At 31.9% G+C, this 25,100-nt stretch overlaps 3 protein-coding genes across 3 annotated transcripts; 2 read left to right on the forward strand and 1 right to left on the reverse strand.

Moving 5' to 3' along the window:
• Positions 1 to 5,596: 5,596 nt before the first annotated feature.
• On the reverse strand, positions 5,597 to 6,256 carry LOC131182489 (uncharacterized; the record flags this gene model as incomplete). Its single annotated transcript, XM_058152045.1, has 1 exon — positions 5,597 to 6,256. A coding segment is annotated over exon 1 (618 nt), but the record flags the coding sequence as incomplete, so codon positions are not given.
• Positions 6,257 to 14,467: 8,211 nt separating this feature from the next.
• Positions 14,468 to 18,231, forward strand: LOC110660913 (uncharacterized). The gene is made up of 3 exons (XM_021819368.2): positions 14,468 to 14,657; positions 15,291 to 17,689; positions 17,937 to 18,231. The coding sequence occupies exons 1-3, from the start codon at positions 14,468 to 14,470 to the stop codon at positions 18,009 to 18,011; spliced, it is 2,664 nt and encodes an 887-aa protein (XP_021675060.2). The 3' UTR covers positions 18,012 to 18,231.
• Positions 18,232 to 21,646: 3,415 nt separating this feature from the next.
• LOC110660911 (protein VACUOLELESS GAMETOPHYTES-like) lies at positions 21,647 to 22,584 on the forward strand. Its single transcript, XM_021819367.2, has one exon. It carries the CDS (start codon positions 21,654 to 21,656, stop codon positions 22,362 to 22,364), a length of 711 nt encoding a protein of 236 aa, XP_021675059.1. The 5' UTR covers positions 21,647 to 21,653; the 3' UTR covers positions 22,365 to 22,584.
• The last annotated feature ends 2,516 nt before the right edge of the window (positions 22,585 to 25,100 follow it).

Consider the following 25,100-nt stretch of genomic DNA (forward strand, 5'->3'; position numbering starts at 1 on the left):
ACTAATTTTAATTATTTAAAATAAAAAAAATATTATTTTACATTTTCATTTTCATTTTCATAATTAAAATTAAAAAACTATAATCAAATAAAATTAAAAATATAAAATATTATTTTGCCATATTATTAATTAATATTAAAAATTTAAATATACAAAAAATTAACTAATTATAATTATTTAATTAACATTAAAAAATGATTACTTTTCAATTTTGTTAATTTATTTTTAATTAAATAATGAAAATATAAAAATAATATTTTTTATACTTTCATTTTATTTATTAATATTAAGTAATATTTTTTTATTATTTAATTTAATTAATTATAAAAAATAAATATAACATTTTAATATTAAAAAATAAAAAGGGGCTAATTTAAACTTAAATCAAATGTAAAGGGCCAAATTGGACTCAAAAATTAAAAATGAGCTAAATTAAACATTCCTAAAAAATATAAGAGGTAAATTAAGCTTATTTCCGTTAAAAAATAGTGCATGTATATCAATTAGGTCAATTTAAACTGAAACAAAAAGTAAAATGATTAAATTATGTTAAAAGTTAAAAATATGTTAAATTAAATATTCTTAAAATGTACATTGAGCTTATTTCCAAAAAAAAAAATAAATTACCAAAAACTATTCTAATTTTATTGTCTCTAATTTTTAACATTTATATAAAAACTTTTAGAAATTAAAATGCTATATAATATAACAACACAAATATTAAACTATAGTTAAATAATAAAAACTTATGGGATTATAATGTGACATAATTTGATTAGATACAAATTTAATTATTAAATATTCATTTTAATAAAATTTAAAATTAAATTAAAGTATAATAATATTTTATCATAATAAAATTATATAATCATATGTGTGATTAATTGATGAATAATATATAAAAAGATATATTTATCATAATTCTTAATATTTTTTGTGCCAATTTAATTATAAGACATTAATATAATATTTTTTATATTTTTTAATAATATTTTGTTATTTATATTTTTATACTTTAATCTTAAAATGTGTGACATAAGTTAAAAGGGTTTATTTAACCAAAGAAAAATACAAAAATTTGTCACATTGATTTTAACAAATATTTATTTCACTTATAAATAAATATTTAGTAAAAACCACCTGATATCCGAAGCTCATTGACCTAACTAATTCAAATTCATGTCAAGCTGGCCTACAAAAGGAGTAAAGTACTCCCTCTCAAGTTTTTAAAGATATTTAATATATAGGACTCGAGCTTGAAACCACTTATTAAGAGAAAAAATACCCCTGCCATCCCAACTCACCTCTTGGAGATTTCCTTTTATTTTTTTTTTCTTTCCATTTATCCAAACAATATCTGAAAAATAAGATTACTTTTCCTTCTATTTTTTCTTCTTATTTTCTTTCTTTATTTTTCTTTCCCTTTAAAAGCTTTTCCAAACATAATTTTAGAGTTTATATATTGTATAATTTGTGATTGAATTTTTATTTTCTAGACTGAATTAAATCCATAGTAGATGAAGAGTCTACATTTCATATACACTATTGTTTTGGTCCCTATTGAATTGGGTTTAGTAAAAAACTTTCATTTGTCGTTGGTGGTTTGAATGGCTTATAAGGCTAGCTTATTTTCGTAGAAAAGTGAGTTTAATTATTTTTATGTTAAGATTTTTGTGAAAAATAATTTATTTATAAAAATTATATTTTATTTTAATAAAATCATCAAAATTTAAAAAATAAATAATGAAAGATGACTCATTATTCTTAAAAATAACTTATTCATTTCACGAGATCATTTTCTTAAATACTCCCAAAATAAGAAAATATAGAAAATATTTTCTATAAAGCAAAGCGAACCTAAATACTTACCCTACAAAGATAATATTTATTATTTTAATTATGTATTTTATATAAATTTTATAATATATATTTAATTTAAGAGTCATTAACTTTGTTTTAAATAAAATAAACTTATAATAGTTGCATATTTATTTATTTTCAATTATAATTTGATAAATTATTATTTAGTCTCTGTAGTTTAATAAAACTAACTATTTAATCCTTATATTTTAAAAAATATATTATTTAGTCCCTATATTTTACTTCTGTTAAACTGTTTAGTCTCTCCATCAATTTTTTCATAAGTTAATATTAATATTTACTCCCTCTATTTTAGTGAAACTAATTAGTCTTTATATTTTGAGAAAACACATTAGTTAGTATCCGTAATTTAAATTGGTTAACTATTTAGTTTTATAATTATTTTTTTATACATAAACTACCATAATCTTCTTTCTCTTATTTCTTTCTTATCATCTCTTATTTTTCTCTCTATGTTTCTTTTTTTCTATACCCACACCTTCTCCCCCTATTATCTCTTTATTTTCATTTTTTGATAAAAATGGTATAGGCTAGGGGTACATACGATCTGGTTTTGAATCAAAACTAGTTCTGTCAAAACTAGATTGAAATTGGTCAAATCAGAACTGGCTTTGAACTGAACTGAAATCGCTCTTCTGCAGTTTGGTTCAAGTTCATATTTTTCATGAATTGTGAACTAGCGATTCCAAACCAAATTGAACCAACAATTCCAAACCGAACCAAACTAACGGTTTAAATACAAAAAAACTAAATAAATACCTCACCCCCACTACTGATTCATTTACATAAATTTTAAATTTTCTATATATTTATTAACTATACTCTCTTTAATTCTCAATTTCTCTTAAATTCTTTAAACAATTATTTTTTATATTCTTTTTAATTATAAATACTCTCTTAATTTTTTTATTTTATTATTTTATACGCTCACTGAAATTTTCAATATTATCTCAATTACTCTATTATTATTTTATATCATCAATCAAATTTCAAATGCCCTCTATTTTAATTTTTTTTATACTTTTTTTAATTATCAAATTATCATACAATTTTTAGAATAAAGGGTAAGTAATAGAATTGGAAACTTTGATTTCTCTAAATACCAAGAGAATACATAAACAAAATTAAGTTCATGTACCTTTTTTTAATTTCTTTAAAAAAATTAATTTCATCCCTAATTTTTAGTTAAGTCAAAGCCTTCTCTTATTAATTTTTTTTAAATAAATTAATTTCTTTTTCTTTTTCCTTATTTTATTTTGATTGAAAGATTTTTAAGAAACATTAAAATATTTTCACGAATATAATTTAATTCTAAATTAATAAAAAATTTTCTTTTTTTTTTTTATCTAAACCGCCCTTAAACCGTCTCTAAATCACCTTTCAAATTGTCTTGAACTGTTCTTTTTCGAACCACCTCTCAAACCGTTTTAAGTTGGGGTTTGAACAAAAATCGATGGTTTAATAACCATCTTCCAAACCGTCCCATGGTGGACAGTTTGATTCAAGTTTATGTCACGACCCAAAATTCTGAACCGTGACCGGCGCATAATTTAAGTATTTTTAAATCATGCAAGCCTTATCAAAGTATCTTGAATGAATATATTGTTACTTACTAATCCTAAAAATAGACAAAATCCAAATAAACAAAATGCTGAATAACATCATAAATATTCCATAAGTAAACTGCGAAGTCTCTACAGATTTCAAATAAAAACTTAAACTGTTCAATAAACTAAACTAATTATTAACCTGAGAAAACATGATTTCGGGCATACCATGAGAACAAATCAAAGTTGTCCCTCTCCAGAAAATGGACTGAATATTTGGATCACCAGAATTCTACCGATCCAAAGCAGATAATGCATGAGAATACGTGGTTTGAGCTAGATGCTCAGTGAATGATAATTATAGCACACAACGGAATAGGAACAGGCAGACGCTTGATTAATTTCACAATAAATTTTCTATTCAATAAAATTATGCTCATGCTGTCAAAATCATTAATAAAATAATTTCATAAAACATATATATAAAATAAATTCATTCAATAAAAATTTTATGATACAGTGCACCAGGGTGATGATACCCCACATCACCAAAGGCCAGATGGTAAGCGCGCTATCAGATATCAGATACATTCCTCCTCCTTCTCAGATATCAATGCATATGATACTAATGCAAACCATAAACTGCAATGATGCATGACTCAACAATGCAACCTAATACCATGATAGTCCACACGGGGCGGATAACGTAAAGCAGAATCGGGCACAGGTACCAATTCAAAGCAGAAAATCAATTTGTACAAATCAATCAAAATAAATAAAAATTTTAGATAGCAAATAATAACTGATAGTGCAATTCCAATAGTGTATTTCAATAGTTTCAGAGAGTCAATAAAATCAAATCAATCTCAAATCAATTCAATAAAATCAAATCAATTCAGTAACACATAAGTAAATTTTATAGTCAAATATCAATCAATATAAATACATTAAAGGCCTGTTCCCAGAATCCTAATGGGTCTAATGCAGAGATAGTTGGTAAAATCAATTATTTAATCAAAATCGAGATAAAATTCAATAATAAAATAAAACTCTAGAAAATCACATATAAAATCATTGTTAAAATATTGATTTAAAATTTCATTTAATAAAAAACTTAATGCTAAAAAATTTTAAAAGGGACAAAAATGGTACCATGTACTATAATTACCACTCACCTGGAACTTCCAAGACAGTAGTTATTTTCAATTAAAGAGAGACAATTTCAGCTGACAGAATGAATATTTGAATCTCCTACATACCCAAAAATAAAAGAAAAATATTAAATAATAATAAAATAAAATAACTTTAATATATATATATATATATATATATATATATATATATATATATATATATATATATAATGATTGGGTGAACAGAGACGAATTCATAATTCGGTGAACAGAGACAAATTCATAGGAACGTATTCAGTGGACGTGGACGTGGATGAACAGGGACGCTTCCAAAAACAAATATATATATATATATGAACAGGGACGCGGACGGAACGCTTCAATTGTTATGTGAACAGGGACGCTTCCAAAAACAAATATATATATATATATATATAATAATCAATTATTATCTAATAATAATTATGATCAATCCAATTTAATATCAATGATCGAAAATAATTTTTTTTAGAGTAGTTGTAACAAATCAAAAAATAATAATAATAATAAAATAAAACAAAATAAAATTAGATTCACCCATTATTAAATAAGGAATGTGAATTCTTACCTTGAAAACAGAATCAAATGTGATGAATAGAGAAGTAAAAATTTAGGAATTCTCTGTTGAGAGTATTTGATAGAAAAAGGAGGTGACAAACAAGTTTTGAGAGCAAAATTTAGCAGAAGAGATGATTAGGGTATATATATATATATATATATTTCAAGAGTTCTATTAGGTGTAGAATGGGATAAGAGTTATTATTGAACTGGGTTGTTAAGATTGCATATATATATTTAATTTCAAAAATAATATATATATCTAAAAATAAATAAGCAGACCATCTAATAAAATATATATATTTTTATAAATATATTAAATTATTGTTAGCTAATTAAAATAAAATAATAATAAATGTATATGGATTTTCACATACTTCCCCCCTTAAAAAAAAATTCGGTCCCCGAATTTGAATAGACAAAATTCTAACCTGAAGAATCAAATAAGTGAGGATATTTAGCTCGCATTTCAGATTCTGCCTCCCATGTGACCTCACTACTTGAGTGATTATGCCACAAGACTTTGACCAAAGCCACTTCCTTAGACCGGAGTTTTTTAATTTGTCGATCTAAAATCTTTACTGGTTGCTCCTCATATGACATATCATCCCTAAATTGCATGGTTTGAGGTTGTAAAACATGAGATGGATCTGGTACATATTTCCTAAGCATAGAAATATGAAAAACTGGATATACATGTGCAAAACCAGGTGGAAGAGCTAAACGGTAGGCAACTGCTTCAATTCTCTCCAAAATTTCAAATGGACCAACAAAACGAGGGCTAAGCTTCCCTTTCTTCCCAAACCTCATGATTCCTTTCATAGGGGAAACTCTCAGAAATACATGATCACCAATCATAAATTCTACATCTTTACGCTTAGGATCAGCATAACTTCTCTGTCGACTTTGAGCAGTCAAAAGTCGATCACGAATTAGTCGAACCTTCTCTGAAGTTAATTGTATCAACTCTGGTCTAGTAAGCCTTCTTTCTCCAACTTCATCCCAACAAACCGGTGACCTGCACTTTCGACCATATAATGCCTCATATGGAGCCATCTCTATACTTGCCTGATAACTGTTATTATAAGCAAACTCCACTAAAGGCAAATGATGATCACAACAGCCACCAAAATCCATAACGCATGCACAAAGCATGTCCTCTAATGTCTGTATGATCCTTTCTGACTGTCCATCCGTCTGAGGGTGAAAAGCAGTTCTAAAGTCTACTCATGTTCCTAAAGCTTCTTGGAATTTCTTCCAAAATCGAGAAGTAAATTGAGTACCACGATCAGAGACAATGAAAACTGGAACTCCATGAAGACTAACAATCTTGTTTATATACAACTGTGCGAGTTTAGCAAAGTCATATGTAGTCTTCACAGGAAGGAAATGAGCGGATTTTGTCAATCTGTCCACTATCACCCAAATTGCATTGTAACCACCTCGTGTACTAGGTAAATCCACAACAAAGTCCATGGCAATATGCTCCCACTTCCGCTCAGGGATAGGCAACGGCTGAAGTAACCCAGATGGTCTTTGATGTTCTGCCTTAACCTGTTGACAAGTCAAACATTTAGCAACAAAGTCTACAACATCCCTCTTCATGCCACCCCACCAATAATGCTCCCTTAAATCACGATACATCTTAGTTGAACCTGGGTGTACTGTGTAAGCAGAATGGTGTGCCTCCTCCATGATTTCTCTTCTCAACTCATCAACATTGGGGACATAAAGTCTAGTGCCATAATGAAGAACTCCATCATCATTCAACATGAATCCTTGAGCTTGGCCTTGATGAATATTATCTATAATCTCACACAACTGAGAATCCCTCTTTTGAGCCGCCTTAATTCGATCAATCAAGATAGGCCTAACTCGAAAATGTGCTAAGAATGATCCAGCTATGATTTTAAACTCTACTCCCTGATCTAGCAACTCATGTAATTTACCAATCAAAGGCCTCATCTTGATAGATATATGGGCTAAACTACCAGAAGACTTCCTGCTTAGAGCATCAGCCACTACATTAGCTTTTCCAGGGTGATACTGTATGGTGCAATCATAATCCTTCAGCAATTCTACCCATTTCCTTTGCCTAAGATTAAGATCACGTTGGTCAAATATATATTTGAGACTTTTGTGGTCAGTGAAAATTTCACAAGTCTCATCATATAAATAGTGCCTCCAGATTTTCAAAGCAAAAATTACTGCAGCCATTTCCAAATAATGAGTTGGATAATTCTGCTCGTGCCTTTTCAACTGACGAGAAGCATATGCAATAACCCGTCCATGCTGCATCAAAACACATCCTAAACCAATCCTAGAAGCATCACAATATACTACATAACCACCTGATCCAGATGGAAGGGCTAACACTGGTGCTGTAGTTAAGCGAGTCTTAAGCTCCTGAAAACTTTTTTCACAAGCCTCAGACCACTGAAATTTCACATTCTTTTGTGTCAACTTAGTTAAAAGTGCTGCAATACGAGAGAAGTCTTGAACAAACCGTCTATAATACCCTGCTAAACCCAAGAAACTACGAATCTCCGACACAGTTGTGGGTCTAGGCTAATGAAGCACTGCCTCAACTTTCTTCTTATCAACGCACACCCAATCCTTAGATATTGTATGGCTTAGGAAAGCCACACTATCTAACCAAAACTCACATTTGAGAACTTGGCATATAGCTTGTGTTCTCGTAAGGTCTGGACAATTCTCAAATGCTGTTCATGCTCCTCCTTACTCTTTGAGTACACTAGAATGTCATCGATGAACACTACAACAAATTGATCTAAGAAAGGCTTGAAAACTCTGTTCATGAGATCCATAAAAGTGGCTGGAGCATTGGTAAGACCAAAAGACATTACAAGAAATTCATAGTGTCCATACCTAGTCCTAAAGGCTGTCTTGAGTATGTCTTCTTTCTTGACCCTCAATTGATGATACCCAGATCGAAGATCAATCTTGGAAAAATACTTTGCACCTTGAAGTTGGTCAAACAGGTCATCTATGCGTGGAAGAGGATACTTATTACGCACAGTTACCTTATTCAATTGCCTATAATCAATGCACATTCTCAAAGACCCATCCTTCTTCCGTACAAATAACACAGGAGCACCCCATGGAGAAACACTAGGGCGAATAAATCCTTTATCTAGTAGGTCCTGTAGTTGCTCCTTCAACTCCTTAAGTTCTGCGGGTGCCATACGATAAGGTGGCATAGATATGGGCTCAGTTCTAGGAACTAAGTCTATACCAAACTCTACCTCCGGGGGTAAACCTGATAAATCTTCTGAAAACACATCAGGAAACTCTTTAACCACTGCAACATTATCCAAACCTACACCTTCTACCTGAACATCTCTAACATAAGCTAGATACCCTTTACACCTCTTTCACAATAATCATCTAGCACTCACTACAGAGATAAGATTACTAGAGGCCATACTGCGATCTCCCTGAAATTGAAATTCTGCCTCCCCAGGAATTTTAAAGAGTACAACTTTATTATGACAATCCAATGAAACATGATAAGTGGCTAACTAATCCATGCCTAAAATCACATCAAACTCAAACATATCCAAAGAAACAAGGTCTGCAACTAATTCCCTATCTCCAATGTGAACTATACATCCCCTATACACCATATCAGTGTCTATTGCATCCCCCATAGGTGTTGATACAGATAAAGGACACTCTAACAAAGTAGGTGGTGTACTAAATCTCATGGAAAAGTATGGAGAAATAAAGGAATGACTGGAACCAGGATTAAACAGTACTCTAGCATCAAATGAGCAAATAGGAAGTGTACTTGTCACTACTGCATTAGATGCCTGAGCATCCTGCTGAGTCAAAGCAAAAACTCTAGCTTGACCTCTACCACCAGATATCTGTCCCTGAGTTTGAGCAAATCCTCTACCACCAGAACCTCTACCACCCTATCCACGACCACCAAAACCCTGACTTCTACCACTATCTTGTGGCTGGTTGAACTGAGAGGAGCGAGAATGTGTTGCTTGACCGGCACTGCAGTTGTCTCACTAGTAAGACAATCCTGTCTCACGGTGTCCCGGTATCCACAACTAAAGCATGCTCGGTGACCCAATGACAAGTGCCCTTATGTGGCTTACCACAATCTTGACAAAGAGTGGTAATAGGCTCGGTGCTAATTTGGTTATCTGAGCATTCCACGCATGTGTCCTCTGCTCCGTCCACGACTAACTCGACTTGATGTGCCCTATTGCCAACTGTAGACTGAGAACCCTGCTTATTATCCTGATAAGAACCCTGATGACTCTGTCCTGTGTTAAATTGATTACCTTGACTATCTTTCTTAAATCGCTTGCGCTGCTCACGAGCCCAACATTCATCATCATTTATCTCCATCTGTCTAGCCCGATCAACCTCCTCCTCATATTTAGGTAGTCATAAAGGAGCTACACGATCAATTAGCCTGTCTCGTAAGCCCCTTTCAAACCTGCGAGCCTTCTTCTCCTCATTTGGAATCAAGTGTTTACCAAAACGGGATAATTTGGTAAACTTCATCTCATACTCTGTAATTGTCATTTTACATTGCTTCAAGGTTTCAAACTCCAAGGCCTTAGCCTCTTGAACACTAGGAGGGAGAAATCGCTCTAAGAAGAGAGAGTGAAACTCAGGCCAGAGGATAGAACCTTCAGGTCGCCCATTCTTCTTAGAGATATACCACTCACGAGCAACTCCCTTAAGCTGATTTCCTGCCAACATCACCATCCTAGCACTACTACAACCCATAGTGTCATAGCACCTCTCCATGTCATCTAGAAAATCTAAGGGATCAGCTAATGCATCCTCTCCAGTGAACTCCTTTGGTTTTAGCTTGAGAAAGTCTGTAGAGTCAAGGAATCGAGCCCTATCTGGTGGTCTTTGAAGTAGAGCCAACCAGCGGTTCTTTGTGGTTGAGTTGTAAGGTACTCGGCTATAGTATTAACAACACGATTTCTGCATGCAATCCATTGCGGATCGCCCACGATAACTTGATCAGCCCTAGGTGCTTGAGCTGCAGTAGCTAATTGGAATGGTTGTGCCCCAGTCTTAGCCATAGGTGTCTGTTCAGATGTCTGATTAATGGTTTGGGGTGGTACCTCCCCTGTTGGATCAAGGTTTGCACCATTAAGACCCTTGGCCTTAGTTCTCCTCTTACGTCTAATAGACCCAGGCACCTATTCATTTTAATAAACAAGCATTAAATTTGAAAATGTGAGCCAAATTAAGACAGGTGAAAAAGTACAAAGGACGCAGATATCTGAAGCAATGATAAACTGAAAAGACGTTAAGGATCCTATGCTCCGCAAGTTTACTAGACCTCAACCGAGCTTTGATACCAACTTTGTCACGACCCAAGATTTTGAACCGTGACCGGCGCATAATTTAAGTATTTTTAAATCATGCAAGCCTTATCAGAGTATCTTGAATGAATATATTGTTACTTACTAATCCTAAAAATAGACAAAATCCAAATAAACAAAATGCTGAATAACATCATAAATATCCCATAAGTAAACTGCGGAGTCTCTATAGATTTCAAATAAAAACTTAAACTGTTCAATAAACTAAACTAATTATTAGCCCGAGAAAACATGAATTCGGGCATACCATGAGAACAAATTAAAGTTGTCCCTCTCCAGAAAATGGACTGAATATTTGGATCAATTTGCGAATTCTCTTGATGCAAAGCAGGATATGACGAGAAAACGTGGTTTGAGCTAGATGCTCGATGAATGATAATTATAGCACACAGCGGAATAGGAGCAGGCGGCGCTTGATTAATTTCACAATAAATTTTCTATTCAATAAAATTATGCTCATGCTGTCAAAATCATTAATAAAATAATTTCATAAAACATATATATAAAATAAATTCATTCAATAAAAATTTTATGGTACAGTGCACCAGGGTGATGATACCCCATATCACCAAAGGCCATATGGTAAGCGCGCTACCAGATATCAGATACCTTCCTCCTCCTTCTCATATATCAATGCATATGATACTAATGCAAACCATAAACTGCAATGATGCATGACTCAACAATGCAACCTAATACCGTGATAGTCCACACGGCGGGGCCAGATAACAGAAATAGATATTGGGCACAGGTACCAATTCAAAGCAGAAAATCAATTTGTACAAATCAATCAAAATAAATAAAAATTTTAGATAGCAAATAATAACTGATAGTGCAATTCCAATAGTGTATTTCAATGGTTTCAGAGAGTCAATAAAATCAAATCAATCTCAAATCAATTCAATAAAATCAAATCAATCTCAAATCAATTCAATAAAATCAAATCAATCTCAAATCAATTCAATAAAATCAAATCAATTCAGTAACACATAAGTAAATTTTATAGTCAAATATCAATAAATATAAATACATTAAAGGCCTGTTCCCGGAATCCTAATGGGTCTAATGCAGAGATAGTTGATAAAATCAATTATTTAATCAAAATCGAGATAAAATTCAATAATAAAATAAAACTCTAGAAAATCACATATAAAATCTTTGTTAAAATATTGATTTAAAATTTCATTTAATAACAAACTTAATACTAAGAAATTTTAAAAGGGACAAAAATGGTGTCATGTACTATAATTACCACTCACCTGGAACTTCCAAGACAGTAGTTATTTTCAATTAAAGAGAGACAATTTCAGCTGACAGAATGAATATTTAAATCTCCTACATACCCAAAAATAAATGAAAAATATTAAATAATAATAAAATAAAATAACTTTAATATATATATATATATATATATATATATATATAATGATTGGGTGAACAGAGACGAATTCATAATTCGGTGAACAGTGGACGTGGACGGAACGCTTCAATTGTTATGTGAACAGGGACGCTTCCAAAAACAAATATATATATATATAATAATCAATTATTATCTAATAATAATTATGATCAATTCAATTTAATACTAATGATCGAAAATAATTTTTTTAGAGTAGTTGTAACAGATAAAAAATAATAATAAAATAAAATAAAATAAAATTAGATTCACCCATTATTAAATAAGAAATGAGAATTCTTACCTTGAAAACAGAATCAAATATGATGAATAGAGAAGTAAAAATTTAGGAATTCTCTGTTGAGAATATTTGATAGAAAAAGGATGTGACAAACAAGTTTTGAGAGCAAAATTTAGCAGAAGAGATGATTAGGGTATATATATATATATTTCAAGAGTTCTATTAGGTGTAGAATGGGATAAGAGTTATTATTGAACTGGGTTGTTAAGATTGCAGATATATATTTAATTTCAAAAATAATATATATATCTAAAAATAAATAAGCAGACCATCTAATAAAATATATATATATTTTTATAAATATATTAAATTATTGTTAGCTAATTAAAATAAAATAATAATAAATATATATGGATTTTCACAGTTTATGGTTTCATTGAATCTGAATCAGTAGTTTAAAAATCATAATCGATGATTCCTAAACTATAGTCACCCCTAATATAAGCTATTTACATAAAAATATTAATCATTTTTCTTAAATTTTTAAATAATCAAGGAAAATTACTTTCAAGTAGAGAAAATATAAAAATAATATTCAGAGAATCAAAAAATTTTAAAAATATATATTAATTCATATTTAGTTTTCACATAGCAAAATTTATATTTTTATCAAAAAATATATTTCTTAAAATATGTTGATCAACTAATTAATTTTACTAAAATAAAAAAACTAAATAATAATATTTTTTAAAATATAAGGATTAACTAATTAGTTTACTTAAAATAAAAGTATTAAATAGTAGTTTGAATAATAAAAAAATTAATGAAGAAATTAAATAATTTTTAAAAATAAAATACATAAATTAAATAATATATTTTTAAAAATTATAAAAATTAAATAATTAATTTTATTAAAATATAAAAACTAAATAATAAAATTTCATTACAATTTTTAGCACAAAGTTAGAATTAGAGGTGTTCAGTTTCAATTCAGTTCGGGATTTTTCTAAGAATCGGAACTGAACTGAAATTTTAAATTTTCGGTACGGTTCCGGTTCGGTTCTTCATTGTTTCGATTTTAGTTTTGTACAGTTCTCGGTTCTTCGGTTCCAATTTGGTTCGGTACGATTCTAGTTCGGCTCTCAGTTCTTAAAATAATTTTATGTAATTATTTTCTTAAAAAGTCATACTTGAATTATCATTTAAGTTTTGAATTGAATTATTAATACATAATATATCATATAATATATCTTTAACTATACATAAATTATATAATCTTTAATTATAATATACATATATAAATTAAGATTAAATATATTATATAATATAATAGTATATCATATAATATAATTTTAATTATTTATTAATCATATAATTTTTAACTATAAGATACAAATATAATTAATAATTAATATATATATATATAAGATAATAGTATATTTATAATTAAAAATGATAAGGTAATTTAACGTATTTATAACTAAAATTATTAAGAAAATATAGAAAAATAAAATGTAATATTAAATTATATTTAGTTCATAATTATATATATATGCATAAGTATATATAATTATATTGAAAGTATATAATACATATTAAAAAAAAATATAAGAAAACATATATACAAATTCTATTCTTAGTTCGATTTCGGTTAAATACGATTTTAGTTTAGTTTCGATACGATTCTGATTCGATTATCAGTAAAGAATCAAAATTGAATTAAAGTATCCAAATAAATTCGATTTAGTACGATTTCTGTCGATTCAATATAATTCTTTAGTTCGATTCAATTCTCCAAGGATCGTGCACAATAATAGGCCTCAAAAAATTAGATTTTAAGAGACTGTAAGAATTGGGATTCGAATCACTGTCAAGCGAAACACAATTCAAGCTATTTTATTCTATGGGGAAAAATTAAAATAAGTAACTAAATAAATCTCATTTATAAACGGCCACATCATCTCTCTCTCTCTCTGTCTCTCTCTGTGCAAAATCATGAACAACCAAGCGCACACAATCTAACGGCTCCTGAACCTTTTCACTATTCAAATCCTCTCCTTTCAACGGTCAAAAACCCATTATTGAAATCCCCAAGGGCCGCGATTCATTTCCAAAACTAGCCGTTATCATTTCCATTTCCCTCTGTAAACAGCCCTCGTATCTCCTTCTAATCAAATCCTGCCAGATACTGCGAATTCATAACCTTACCATTCAAAGACTCAATTCTTTAATTCTTTTCCATTCAAAGAAATTTTCTTCTTTCCAATACAGAAAATCCGCCATCCATGGCTGCACCTCCAAGCAAAAACTCTTCTTCTTTCTTTCCAATACCTAGCAGGCCATCTAATCCAAGAAACTCAGAGGTTGACAACCCCATTAGGAGGAGTTTTAGCGGAAGCCCATTTACGAAACCTTCTATTATTACGAGTCAAAGGCCCGGCTTTAACCCCAATACTCCCGCTAATAGTCCGTTAGGTTTGTTACTTTTCCTTCTTTTGTTTTATTTTTTGTTTTTCTGTTTGGTTGATGAGAAATTGGAAGAAATGATGGGATGAGGAGAAAGACTTAATGGGTATTTGTTATTTTGGTTTTAAATAGGGAGTAGATAATTCTAGTTAACTAGTGACTGTAGCATGCGGGTTATGAATAATTGCATGCGGGTTTCATCTAATTATCTGTTTGATTTTGTAGAAAAAGTAGTCTTGGCATGAATTTATGCATTTTTCAGGCTGTGGAATCAGATGTTCATAATGATTTGTTTAATTATCAAGAAAATAGGGAGAGAATATGTTAAAGGATAGGAAAATTGATTGTCTGCTATCTTTTTACTTTGATGGAGGCTAGTTTGTTGGTACAATTTCGTGCAAAACAATGTCGTGAGAGTGGATCTTCATTTTCTTGGGAAAATTTTATCAGCAAATATTATATTTTGAAACAAACGTTACCTCAGAAAGAATAGAGTAGATAATGTTTGTTTAGAATCTGGTTTTTCTAGTATATAAGGTTGGCGTAAAGTTTATAATTTCTTCACTTCTCATAGCAGCCAAATTGTGTGGCCTAATTTGGCTTCCTGGTTCTGATTAGTATTACTCTTCCTTTGAGTGGCAGATCATCCTCGAAGAAGCTCCATTGGCAGAGAAAATATAGTAGTGTCCTTGCATGATTCCGAGGACAAAGAAAACAGTAAAGATCAAAATTTGAAGCAGGCCAGAGTTCGATCGCCAGCTTCTTCAAAGGGTACGAAGAACTTCATGTCTCCAACAATCTCTGCAACCTCAAAAATAAATGCATCCCCAAGAAAGAAAATCCTGACTGAGAGGAATGAGCCAACTTGTACTTCTGTTTCATTCTCTGATTGTAAAAACCCTGTGAAGGAAGATTTGGATTTGAAGCCTGAAAAAGGTTTGAATCAGAAGAAAGAGGTCTCATTTGATCCAACAATCACTTATTTGGAGGATAAGGACACCTCAAAAAGTAATGAAGATTTTGATTCTATGGTACATTCAAGTACTAAAGATGATTGGGAGTTACCAGAAAGTATAACTGTGGAAAAGGGTTGGAGGTCTCACTTCAGTCAGAAGGAGGAGGTCTCACTTGATCCAACAATTACTCGTTTGGAGGACAAAGATAACTTGACACATAGTGAAGATTTTGATTCTATGGTACCTTTTTCAATTACTAAAGATGAATGGGATTCGTTATCAGAAAGTGCAGCTGTTGAAAATGATTGTGTTAATCTTGATCCAAGTTTTAAGATTAGTCCAAGGGCCTGTCCTTTGGCACCTCTTGATGCGGATCCATCATTGCCTCCTTACGATCCCAAGACTAATTACCTCTCGCCAAGGCCTCAATTTCTTCATTATAAGCCTAACCCACGAATCCAGCTGTATCTAAACAAGGAAAGAGATGGCAAGCAGCTTGAGGAGAGTTCTGCATCTGAAACTTCAGATGCTGAAATTACAGAAGAAGAAACCCTGTCTGATTATTCCCAGAAAGAATCTGAAGATGCTTCGTCAGGTGATGTGGTGAACAAAGAAGAAGAAGAAGAAGAAGAGCTGCTTGTGTCTGGACCAAATCCCATGAGTGTATCTGAGGAGGTTGCTGAAGCAAAAAGGGTGTCTAAGCGACATTTCTTTACAAAAACAAAGTTCAATGCTTTGCTTTTGATCCTGGCTATTGCTTGTTTGTGGGCCTCAGTCACTAATTCACCAGTTATGGACCCTTCTATACTTAATAATTTAAGCTTCCCTAATCCGTATGTGCCACCTGAAATCTCAGAATTCATCAGAGACAATTTGGAAGGTCTAGCTCAGAAGTTTCGGCAATGGATATATGATTCTTTCTCTTATATTAATAATCTGATCTTCAGCTTCAGAGAATGGCTCAAACCTGGTCCATTACAGTTTGCCAACTTGACCACTTTGCTAGAGGATAGCTTGGTTGATAATAATTGCCTTTTGGGGGATGATAGTCCCTTTGGTGCAGCAGTCAAGTACGAAAGGAATGAGTTAAGGCTGCCAAGGGAGGGAGAGGTTAATATTAAATCATTGGAAGAAGAGGAGGTTCAACCAATTGAAGCTGATGAGAACATTGAAGAACTAGAAGGAGATGAGAAGGAAACTGATGAGAACGTTGGAGAACTAGAAGGAGATGAGAAGGAAACTGATGAAAATATTGAAGAATCTGTAGAAGAAGAAAAGAATGACCAAGAATATGAGGATGAAGTGATTGCAGCACATGACAACCTTGATGTTTCAGTGGACGGTAGTGTTCTGGAATCTGAAGAAGTAAATATGACTCTGCAGACTGAAGTGACCAAACCCAGTAATACAACTACAGAGGTGACCCAAAAAAGTGTGGAAACTTCTGGTAGCATTGGTGAGCTGCAAAGTAAAAGAGATGTTGTAAACCTGCCAGTTCCAATCTCACAGGCTGCTGAAATTCAGACAGAAGACTCTTATTCTGTACAACCTCCAGCTGAAAATGATAAGAGTTCAGCTGAAACGGAGTTCTCCATAGCAGGGAACAAACCTAAAAGCTTAGATTCATATTCTGCAATGAAGTATCCAAAGCGTTCAGAATCAGTGGACTTGCAGCTAGTCAAGGGTATTTCCTTGCTTGTTTTGGGTCTACTTGCAGCTTTTGCTTTCACTCATGTGAAGAATAAAACATCCACCAGACCAAATGTCGCAATTACAATAGATGATCAAGCGCCACTGACCAAGAAACTGGATTACAGTCCCCTGTCAGTGACCGCGGCACACACATTCCAGGAGAGGACAACAGAGGTTGAAACAGTTGGAGAGTCATGTCCATCAGAAATGAGTAGTTTCGAGTACATCTCATCTTATAGCAAGGAAGGAAAGAAAGGGACAAGAGAAGCTCATAGCCATGAAAGGAAGCCTCGAAAGAACTCCAAGAGAGAATCTCTAGCTTCATCCGACTACTCTACAGGGTCACTGTCTTATGGAAGTTTTACCACATATGAGAAAATTCTCAGCAAGAATGTAAGTATTTATTCATTTATTATTAGGGTAATTTACAATTTAGTCTCCAATTATAATAAAATCACAGTTTAGTCCCTCTGTTTTTTAATAAGAAACAAGTTAGTCCTTTTATCAAATTTCACCGTCAGTGAGTCAAAAATTTGAACTTTGTTTTTTTCACTTTTTGTAACTTGTACCTGCATTTTAACAATATTTCAAAATTTTTTTATATCTTCTTTTTTCCTGATTTATTGTTTTGGTTTTCAAGGGAAATGGAGAAGAAGAGTTTTTTACTCCAGTTAGGCGCTCTAGCAGAATCAGAACCCATGTCACTTCTCCATGACACAAATGCAGAAGAAGTTCAAGTGACGCTACGTCCTCCCTGTTGTGCAGTGCTTGTTTTTTATTTTGACTGTTTATAGTTATGTAGTTCTGGTTGCTAGTTTAATCCAATTTGAACTTATTTTATAGGCATATAACTATTGTGCCTTTTCTCTGTACCTTGCATTCTTTTGCATTGTTTTATAGTGTGAAGTTCCAGTAATTCTGATTGCATTCTTTTATATACCAATGATTGCTGCAATTACTTGTATCCCATTTTTGTTTTAAACAATTGGGATTTTCTCTTTCTGACAAAGGAATCGAGTTATCAGTTTACTAATGCTAACCAATTTTTTCTTTCCCAGAAAACCAATGCATGAGGGGCTATACAACACTGAAAGATGAACACATAATCTAGTGAAAAAACTCATCCTGTTTTCTATTGATCTTTGGAAATGGGAGGAGGGGCAGCTGATAAATAGTATAATTATAGGGTAAATTTTATTAATCTTTGTAAATATTTAGTCTTTTAATTCATTTTTATTTGCATTTCATAGTTTAATTAAGTTAAAAGTTAATTTCTTCTGTTTTTAATTGAAATGTATTCATTTTATACAAGAATTGATGAAAAATGGATATTGTAGATTGAGGCAGAACATCTCAATCTACAATTTCTTCTGTTTTCTATTGATCCTTGGAAATGGGAGGAGTGGCAGCTGATAAATAGTATAATTATAGGGTAAATTTTATTAATCTTTGTAAATATTTAGTCTTTTAATTAATTTTTATTTGCATTTCATAGTTTAATTAAGTTAATTTCTTCTGTTTAATTGAAATGTATTCATTTAATGCAAGAATTGATGAAAAATGGATATTGTGCATAGAGGCAGAACATCTCATGTCTTCTTGTGAGATTAGAGGTAGGCGGCGCAAGGGGGTCTGTGAGATTCAAGGAGAGCGCATGGGTAGCTATGGGATTCACTTTAGGCACACTAGAGGCTGTGAGATGCTTTCTGATGCTCTTTTCTCATCCAATAGGCCTTGTGACATTCAGAGAGAGAGGAGGAGGAGGCCAAAACAAGATTTAGTTGAAGAATTTCTCATCTGAAAAGGGAGAGACACGCCCTTGGTCTTCCAGACACCCCAGTGATTTTAACGACCTAAGTGATCTTATCAATTTTGATTCATTTTCTTTATTTGAAAATTTTGGCATCTATCTGTATCTGTTTCTTATCGATTATTTGAAAATTTTGTATTATATGGCATATACCTACATTTGTTTCTTTTCGATAATTTGAAAAATTTGGAGAATTTAGGGGAGATTAGGGTTCATATAATCAAGTCAACTTATTCTTAGATATTGCTGTCTTTAGTGAGTCGACTCATTGCGAGCAGGGTCCTGATATAATTGCCCGAAAACACATATGTAGTATAAAAAATAAATAAATATATTATCTCAATATTATTTAAATTATTCATTTGTGAATTACAATCATAAAAAAAATAAATATAAAAATAAAATATACATAAATCAAATAAACTCTTGATTTTTATTTTAAAAATAGATACTTTATGGTTTAAAATTAATAATAAATTCTCTTATTATAATATAATTTATGGCTTAAATTAGTGTGATAAATTGTTTTATTTTAAGGTGAATCACATAAGTTTCCAATTTTTGTTTAAAAATAAATAATAATATTGAGATAATTTATTTCTTTAATTTAAATAAATTATTTTTAATTTTGGGTCTTTAATTAAATCAAATAATTTAGTGGCAAGAGCAGTAACACCTAGAATTTGTTTATTTTATTTTTTTAAAAGAAAATTGAAAAAAAAAAGAAAGTAAAATTTGGCTTGGCCGGTTTGGTTATGCTCTATGTTAGATGGAAATTGAATTGGTTTAAATTAGACTGAAAACGGTTTGGTTATGCTGTATGTTAGATAGAAATTGAATTGGTTTAAATTAGACTGAAAACGGTCAACTTTTTGGTTGACTTCAACAGCGATTGAATCAATTTGGAACTGATTTTATTTACAAATGAAAAAAAAATATTGGATCAAATCAGGTTGAATCTAAATTGAAATCAAAACCATGGGAGGACCTTTGGGATGAGTTCAAGTTCATACTCTCAATGAATCAAAATCAACGATTCCAAGCTGGTTTTGAGCCGAATCCCGTCCATAGCCTGGCCTACATAAAATGGTATGAAAAATCGGAGGGCAAAATTAACAATTCTGCATAAACTCTTCAGCCAAGGCTCGCTTAAACTTCCTTTGGAATAAAGCATTTGTAATAAAAAAAAATTAAATTTTTACACAATCATAATTTTTTACTTTATTTGGGTTTTCTTTAAAATAATTATTTTTTAAGTTAAAATGATTTTTTTTATTTATTAAAATAAATAATTTACAAGAGAAGAATTCAATTGAATTTTCATTCAATGATATTTATTTATGTTTTTATTTTTAAATAAATTTTTTAAATTTAAAAAATTTAAATTTTTTATTTCAAATATAAAAATTAATTAAAAAAAATCAATTGAATTGAATTATAGTTTTTAAAGCAGAAAAATTATGTTTTCAAAATATGAGAATTAACAAAATGTAAATCAATTAAATTAAATTCTTGCAAAATTTCTAGTTTCTAAATAAGCTTTCAAAGGCTAACAATTTCTCTAGATGAGATCCAAAGGAGCGTGAGCAACTTCTAACGGAGAACTGAATAGCACAGTTAGAAAGATTATATACAGATTCTGATTCAAGGACGCAGCATTTGTTGAACAAAGAATATAACTGGAATATTCTGGAAGATCTTCCTATCAATTGACCTTGACTTTATGGTTCTGCAAGAAAGAGTAACTTACAACAGAATCAATGGAAGATGTATTCAAGCATGAATTTAAAAATTGCAATTGACCCTGACTTCAGAATAAGCCTGTTTAATTCTATACCACATGACTTGCCTACCTAACACCATCACAAAAATTTGTACCCATAAGTACATAGGTCATACATACAGCAATCAAAAAGAGAGAGAGAATCTCAACATTTCTGCCATAGACATTTCTTGATACCTCTTCACTAGGATGATGATGATGAAGAAGAAGACATGAATCGCATGTGCATGGCTTGTGAGAGACTTGTCAACCGTATTGAACCATCTCATGGTTGCCTTTCTTTATTAGTTTAAGTCAAATAAACAATCCATTCAGCATCTTACGCAATGTTGTACAGAATACTTCTAATGTTTTCCACAGAATTTTTTTTGGGCGATTGTGGCTGACTTAATTTTCTGATAAAATCATAACCATGTGCAATTATCTTGAATCACTATTATAAAGATTGGCCTGAGTTGAAAATGAAAAGAGTAAAACCCAACAAGTTGAAATCAATTAAAATTACATACCCATAATTTCAGCTCTAAAAATTATCATCAATCACTCCATCCTTCCATACCATTATATTTCAGCATAAAATGCCGCTTTCTATGAACAAGCAAGCCTTCATGGGTCAATGGAAGCTGCACATCTTCAAGCCTCAATTTTAAAATTGCAATTGACCTTGACTTCAGAACAAGCCTGTTTGGTTGTGAACTGCATATGAGTTCCATATAAAAATTGTAAACCTCCAAATCACGAAGAGACAGAAAATTAAAAGAGAGATGGAATATCAACATTTCAGCCATAGACATCTCTTGATACCTCATCACTTTAATGAAGAAAGTGAAGAAATCAAGTGCAAGGCCTGTGAAAGACTCATCATTGCTACTGAACCATTTCATGGTTGCCTTTCATGCAAATATTTCCTCCATGACCAATGCCTCAATCTACCTCGCTGGCTTCACCACCCATCTCACAATTCTCACCCACTAACACTCCTTCCTACCCCAACATACCCTTATGGGTCCTATTCATGCAATGCATGTGGGGTTCCTGGAAGCTCCTTCAGCTTTAGCTGTGCTGAATGTGAGTTTGATTTGCATACCCATTGTGCCAATTTGCCTAGCACAGTAGTTATTGATGCACACCCTCATGAGCTTAAACTCACCTTTGATGTTCCTTATGATGGGAACATTTCCATTGTGTGTGATGTGTGCGGTGGTGGAGTGGACAAGCGTTTTTGGATCTACAAATGTGTTGATTGTGGGTTTGATTGCCATTTGAACTGTGTGAAGACTGATCAAGGGACAGGATTAAATCAAAACCAGCCAGATACAGCGGGTGGGCAACCAATAAGAGTTAATGATGCATTGGATCCAATTAGGCAAGCAGCAAACCAGATGATGGAAGATCAGCTTGAGATGATGAGATTGCAAAATCAGTTGAACAGGACCAGGATGATGGCAAATCTGATGACTTGGGCATGGCGTTGACTTGATTACATCAGCTACATTTCAATTTAATAGTCTTTGTGAGTCATTTTACATGTATGCTGGTAATAAACATAAGACCCTCATTTCATACAAGCAAATGAGTTGCATTTTATTCTAGTAAGGCTTAATGGCAAAATAAATTAGTAAAATAAAATAAATCTTTTATTTATTTATTCAATTTTATCAAAAACTTCTATTCTTAATAATTTTGTCTTAATTTTAAAAATTAATTAAAATTTTATCCAATCAATCAAAAGTAAAATAAAGAAAATCACATTTTATCACTAATTTGAGTAAAAAAATTAAGTCAAAATTAGCTGCAACTCATTCCTCAATAGTTGCAATTAAACTCTTTTTATTCAAATCAATGATAAACTATTATTTATAAATTCAATTTTAACTAATTTTGACTGATTGGACATAATTACAATGCATGGACATTTTAGAGACATAATATGGAGAGAAATGATTAATTACTAACATTCTAATAAAAAAAAGAAAATTATAATTTGGGATTACTAGGGTGCAGGTTCGAGTCCTTCCTCAAGCTTCCCTCAAAATATTTTTTATTGAGTTGATCAATACGTTTTGAATAATCGGGTTGGCCGGTTCACCTGGTTATCCACCGGCTCATAATAGTCATCCCGATTCTCTTAAAAATAGAGTTTCACTCTTAAACCAGACAAGTCACTGATCTGGCTTTTGATCAAACCAGCTTGGCCAATCCGATTCTCATGACAATGCAATCAAGTTTAATTTGACATTGAGATAAAATTGTCAAAACTACAAATTATTTTAGCTTTATTTGCGTAGACTAAACAACAAAGATATTCTAATAAAGAAAATTAACTTTATGAGGGTTAATGACAAGAAGAATATAATTGGCAGCAGATAGCTATTAAACTAACTAAATCAAGCTTTCAAGTTGTAAAAATTGTTGTTGCTTGTTGGTTAGTAAAGAAACTTGCTTTCTCCATATTTCTCTAATTAAAATAAAATAAAATAAAACAAATGAGAACAATCCAATAAAATTTCTATTCGCTTATGAAAACCTTGAGGGAGGAAAAGAGATCTCATTTAGCCTCTTAGAAAAAAAATTCAAGAATATATTCCAATAGTCATTTTCTCTAAAAACTGAGCATTTTCTACGTGGGTTATGGATAAATTGGTGAAAATAATGTTAGGTAGAAACCCTAACAAGCAGTTATTTCAGAGTTGAAATTAAAAGAACAGAAAATCAGAAAGAAGAGAGAGAGAGAGAGAGAGAGAGAGAGAGAGAGAGAAAAGAATTGTAAGGAAGAAGATAATATTTCATTGAGAATTTGAATGAATCTTTACAATATCTCACAGCCCTATTTATTGCCACTTTCCCTCCAAAAACAACTGCCTAACCCTGGCTACAATTTCTCCAACAACCTCTAACAGAAAGCTACAACAATTTCAACTACCATCACAACTAATTAATCAATTCACTTATTCTTATACTTCCTTCTTCTGTACGTGACAATACCCCCATCTCGAGAACATTCTTGTCCCCAAGAATGTATGAAAGTGGGAAATTGGGCTTGGATGAATGACTGATCCTCCCAAGTAGCATCCTCTAATGGAAGATTAAACCATTTGACGAGTCCTTGAATTACAGCCTGACCATTCCTTGTAATGGTTCTGGTTTGCAATATCTTCTCAGGGGCCACTATTATTTCATTCTCCAATATTTCTGGTAACTGTAATTGTGGCACAACATTGTCTCCAAGTTTTCTCTTGAGAAGCGAGGCATGGAAGACAGGGTGAATAGCAGCATTAGGAGTAAGTTGTAACTTGTATGCTACGTTGCCAATCTTCTGCAGAATTTGAAATGGTCCATAATACCTAGCAGCTAGCTTTAAATTCCTTCTTAAGGCAACAGATGTTTGTCTATAAGGTTGAAGCTTTAGATATACCACATCCCCTACCTCAAATTCTTTCTCAACTCTACCCTTATCGACTTCTTTGTTTCATCCTGTTCCTAGCTTGCTCCAAATTACTCTTGAGAACATCATTCAACTGCTGCCTCTCCTGAAAAAATTGGTCAACAGCCTGAACTGGTGATGCAAAAGAAGGAATAGCAGGTAATGATGGAGGGTAATAGCCATATAAGGCTTCAAATGGAGTCATTTTTATAGCAGAATGGTATGAGGAATTGTACCACCACTCTGCAAGTGGCAACCACTGAAACCAGGCTTTGGGATGCTAATGAGTCATGCATCTCAGGTAGGTTTCCAAACACTGATTCAAACGTTCTGTTTGACCATCACTTTGAGGGTGGTAAGCACTACTATAAGAAAGAGTAGTGCCCAGCTGCTTGAAAAATTCTTTCCAAAACACACTTGTAAATATTTTATCTCAATCTGAAACAATTGTGACAGGGGCACCATGAAGCTTATAAATGTGTTCTATAAAGACCCTTGCTACAGAAGATGCAGTAAAGGGATGAGCCAATCCAATGAAATGGCCATATTTTGTATAATTATCAACCACCACTAGGATAGTGTCCTTACCTCCAGATTTAGGAAGCTGCTCAAAAAAATCCAGAGTGATGTGCTGCCATGCCTGAGAAGGTATTGGTAAAGGCTGCAATAACCCAGGGGTAGCGGAAGTCATTCCCTTACATTTAGCACATTCTGCACATTGTTGCACCCATTGCAAGACTTCAGTATATATGCCAGGCCAATAAAAATGTCTCTGCAGTCTACTATA

Source organism: Hevea brasiliensis, chromosome 8 (assembly GCF_030052815.1).
Source record: "Hevea brasiliensis isolate MT/VB/25A 57/8 chromosome 8, ASM3005281v1, whole genome shotgun sequence".
Classification (NCBI taxonomy): Eukaryota; Viridiplantae; Streptophyta; class Magnoliopsida; order Malpighiales; family Euphorbiaceae; genus Hevea; species Hevea brasiliensis.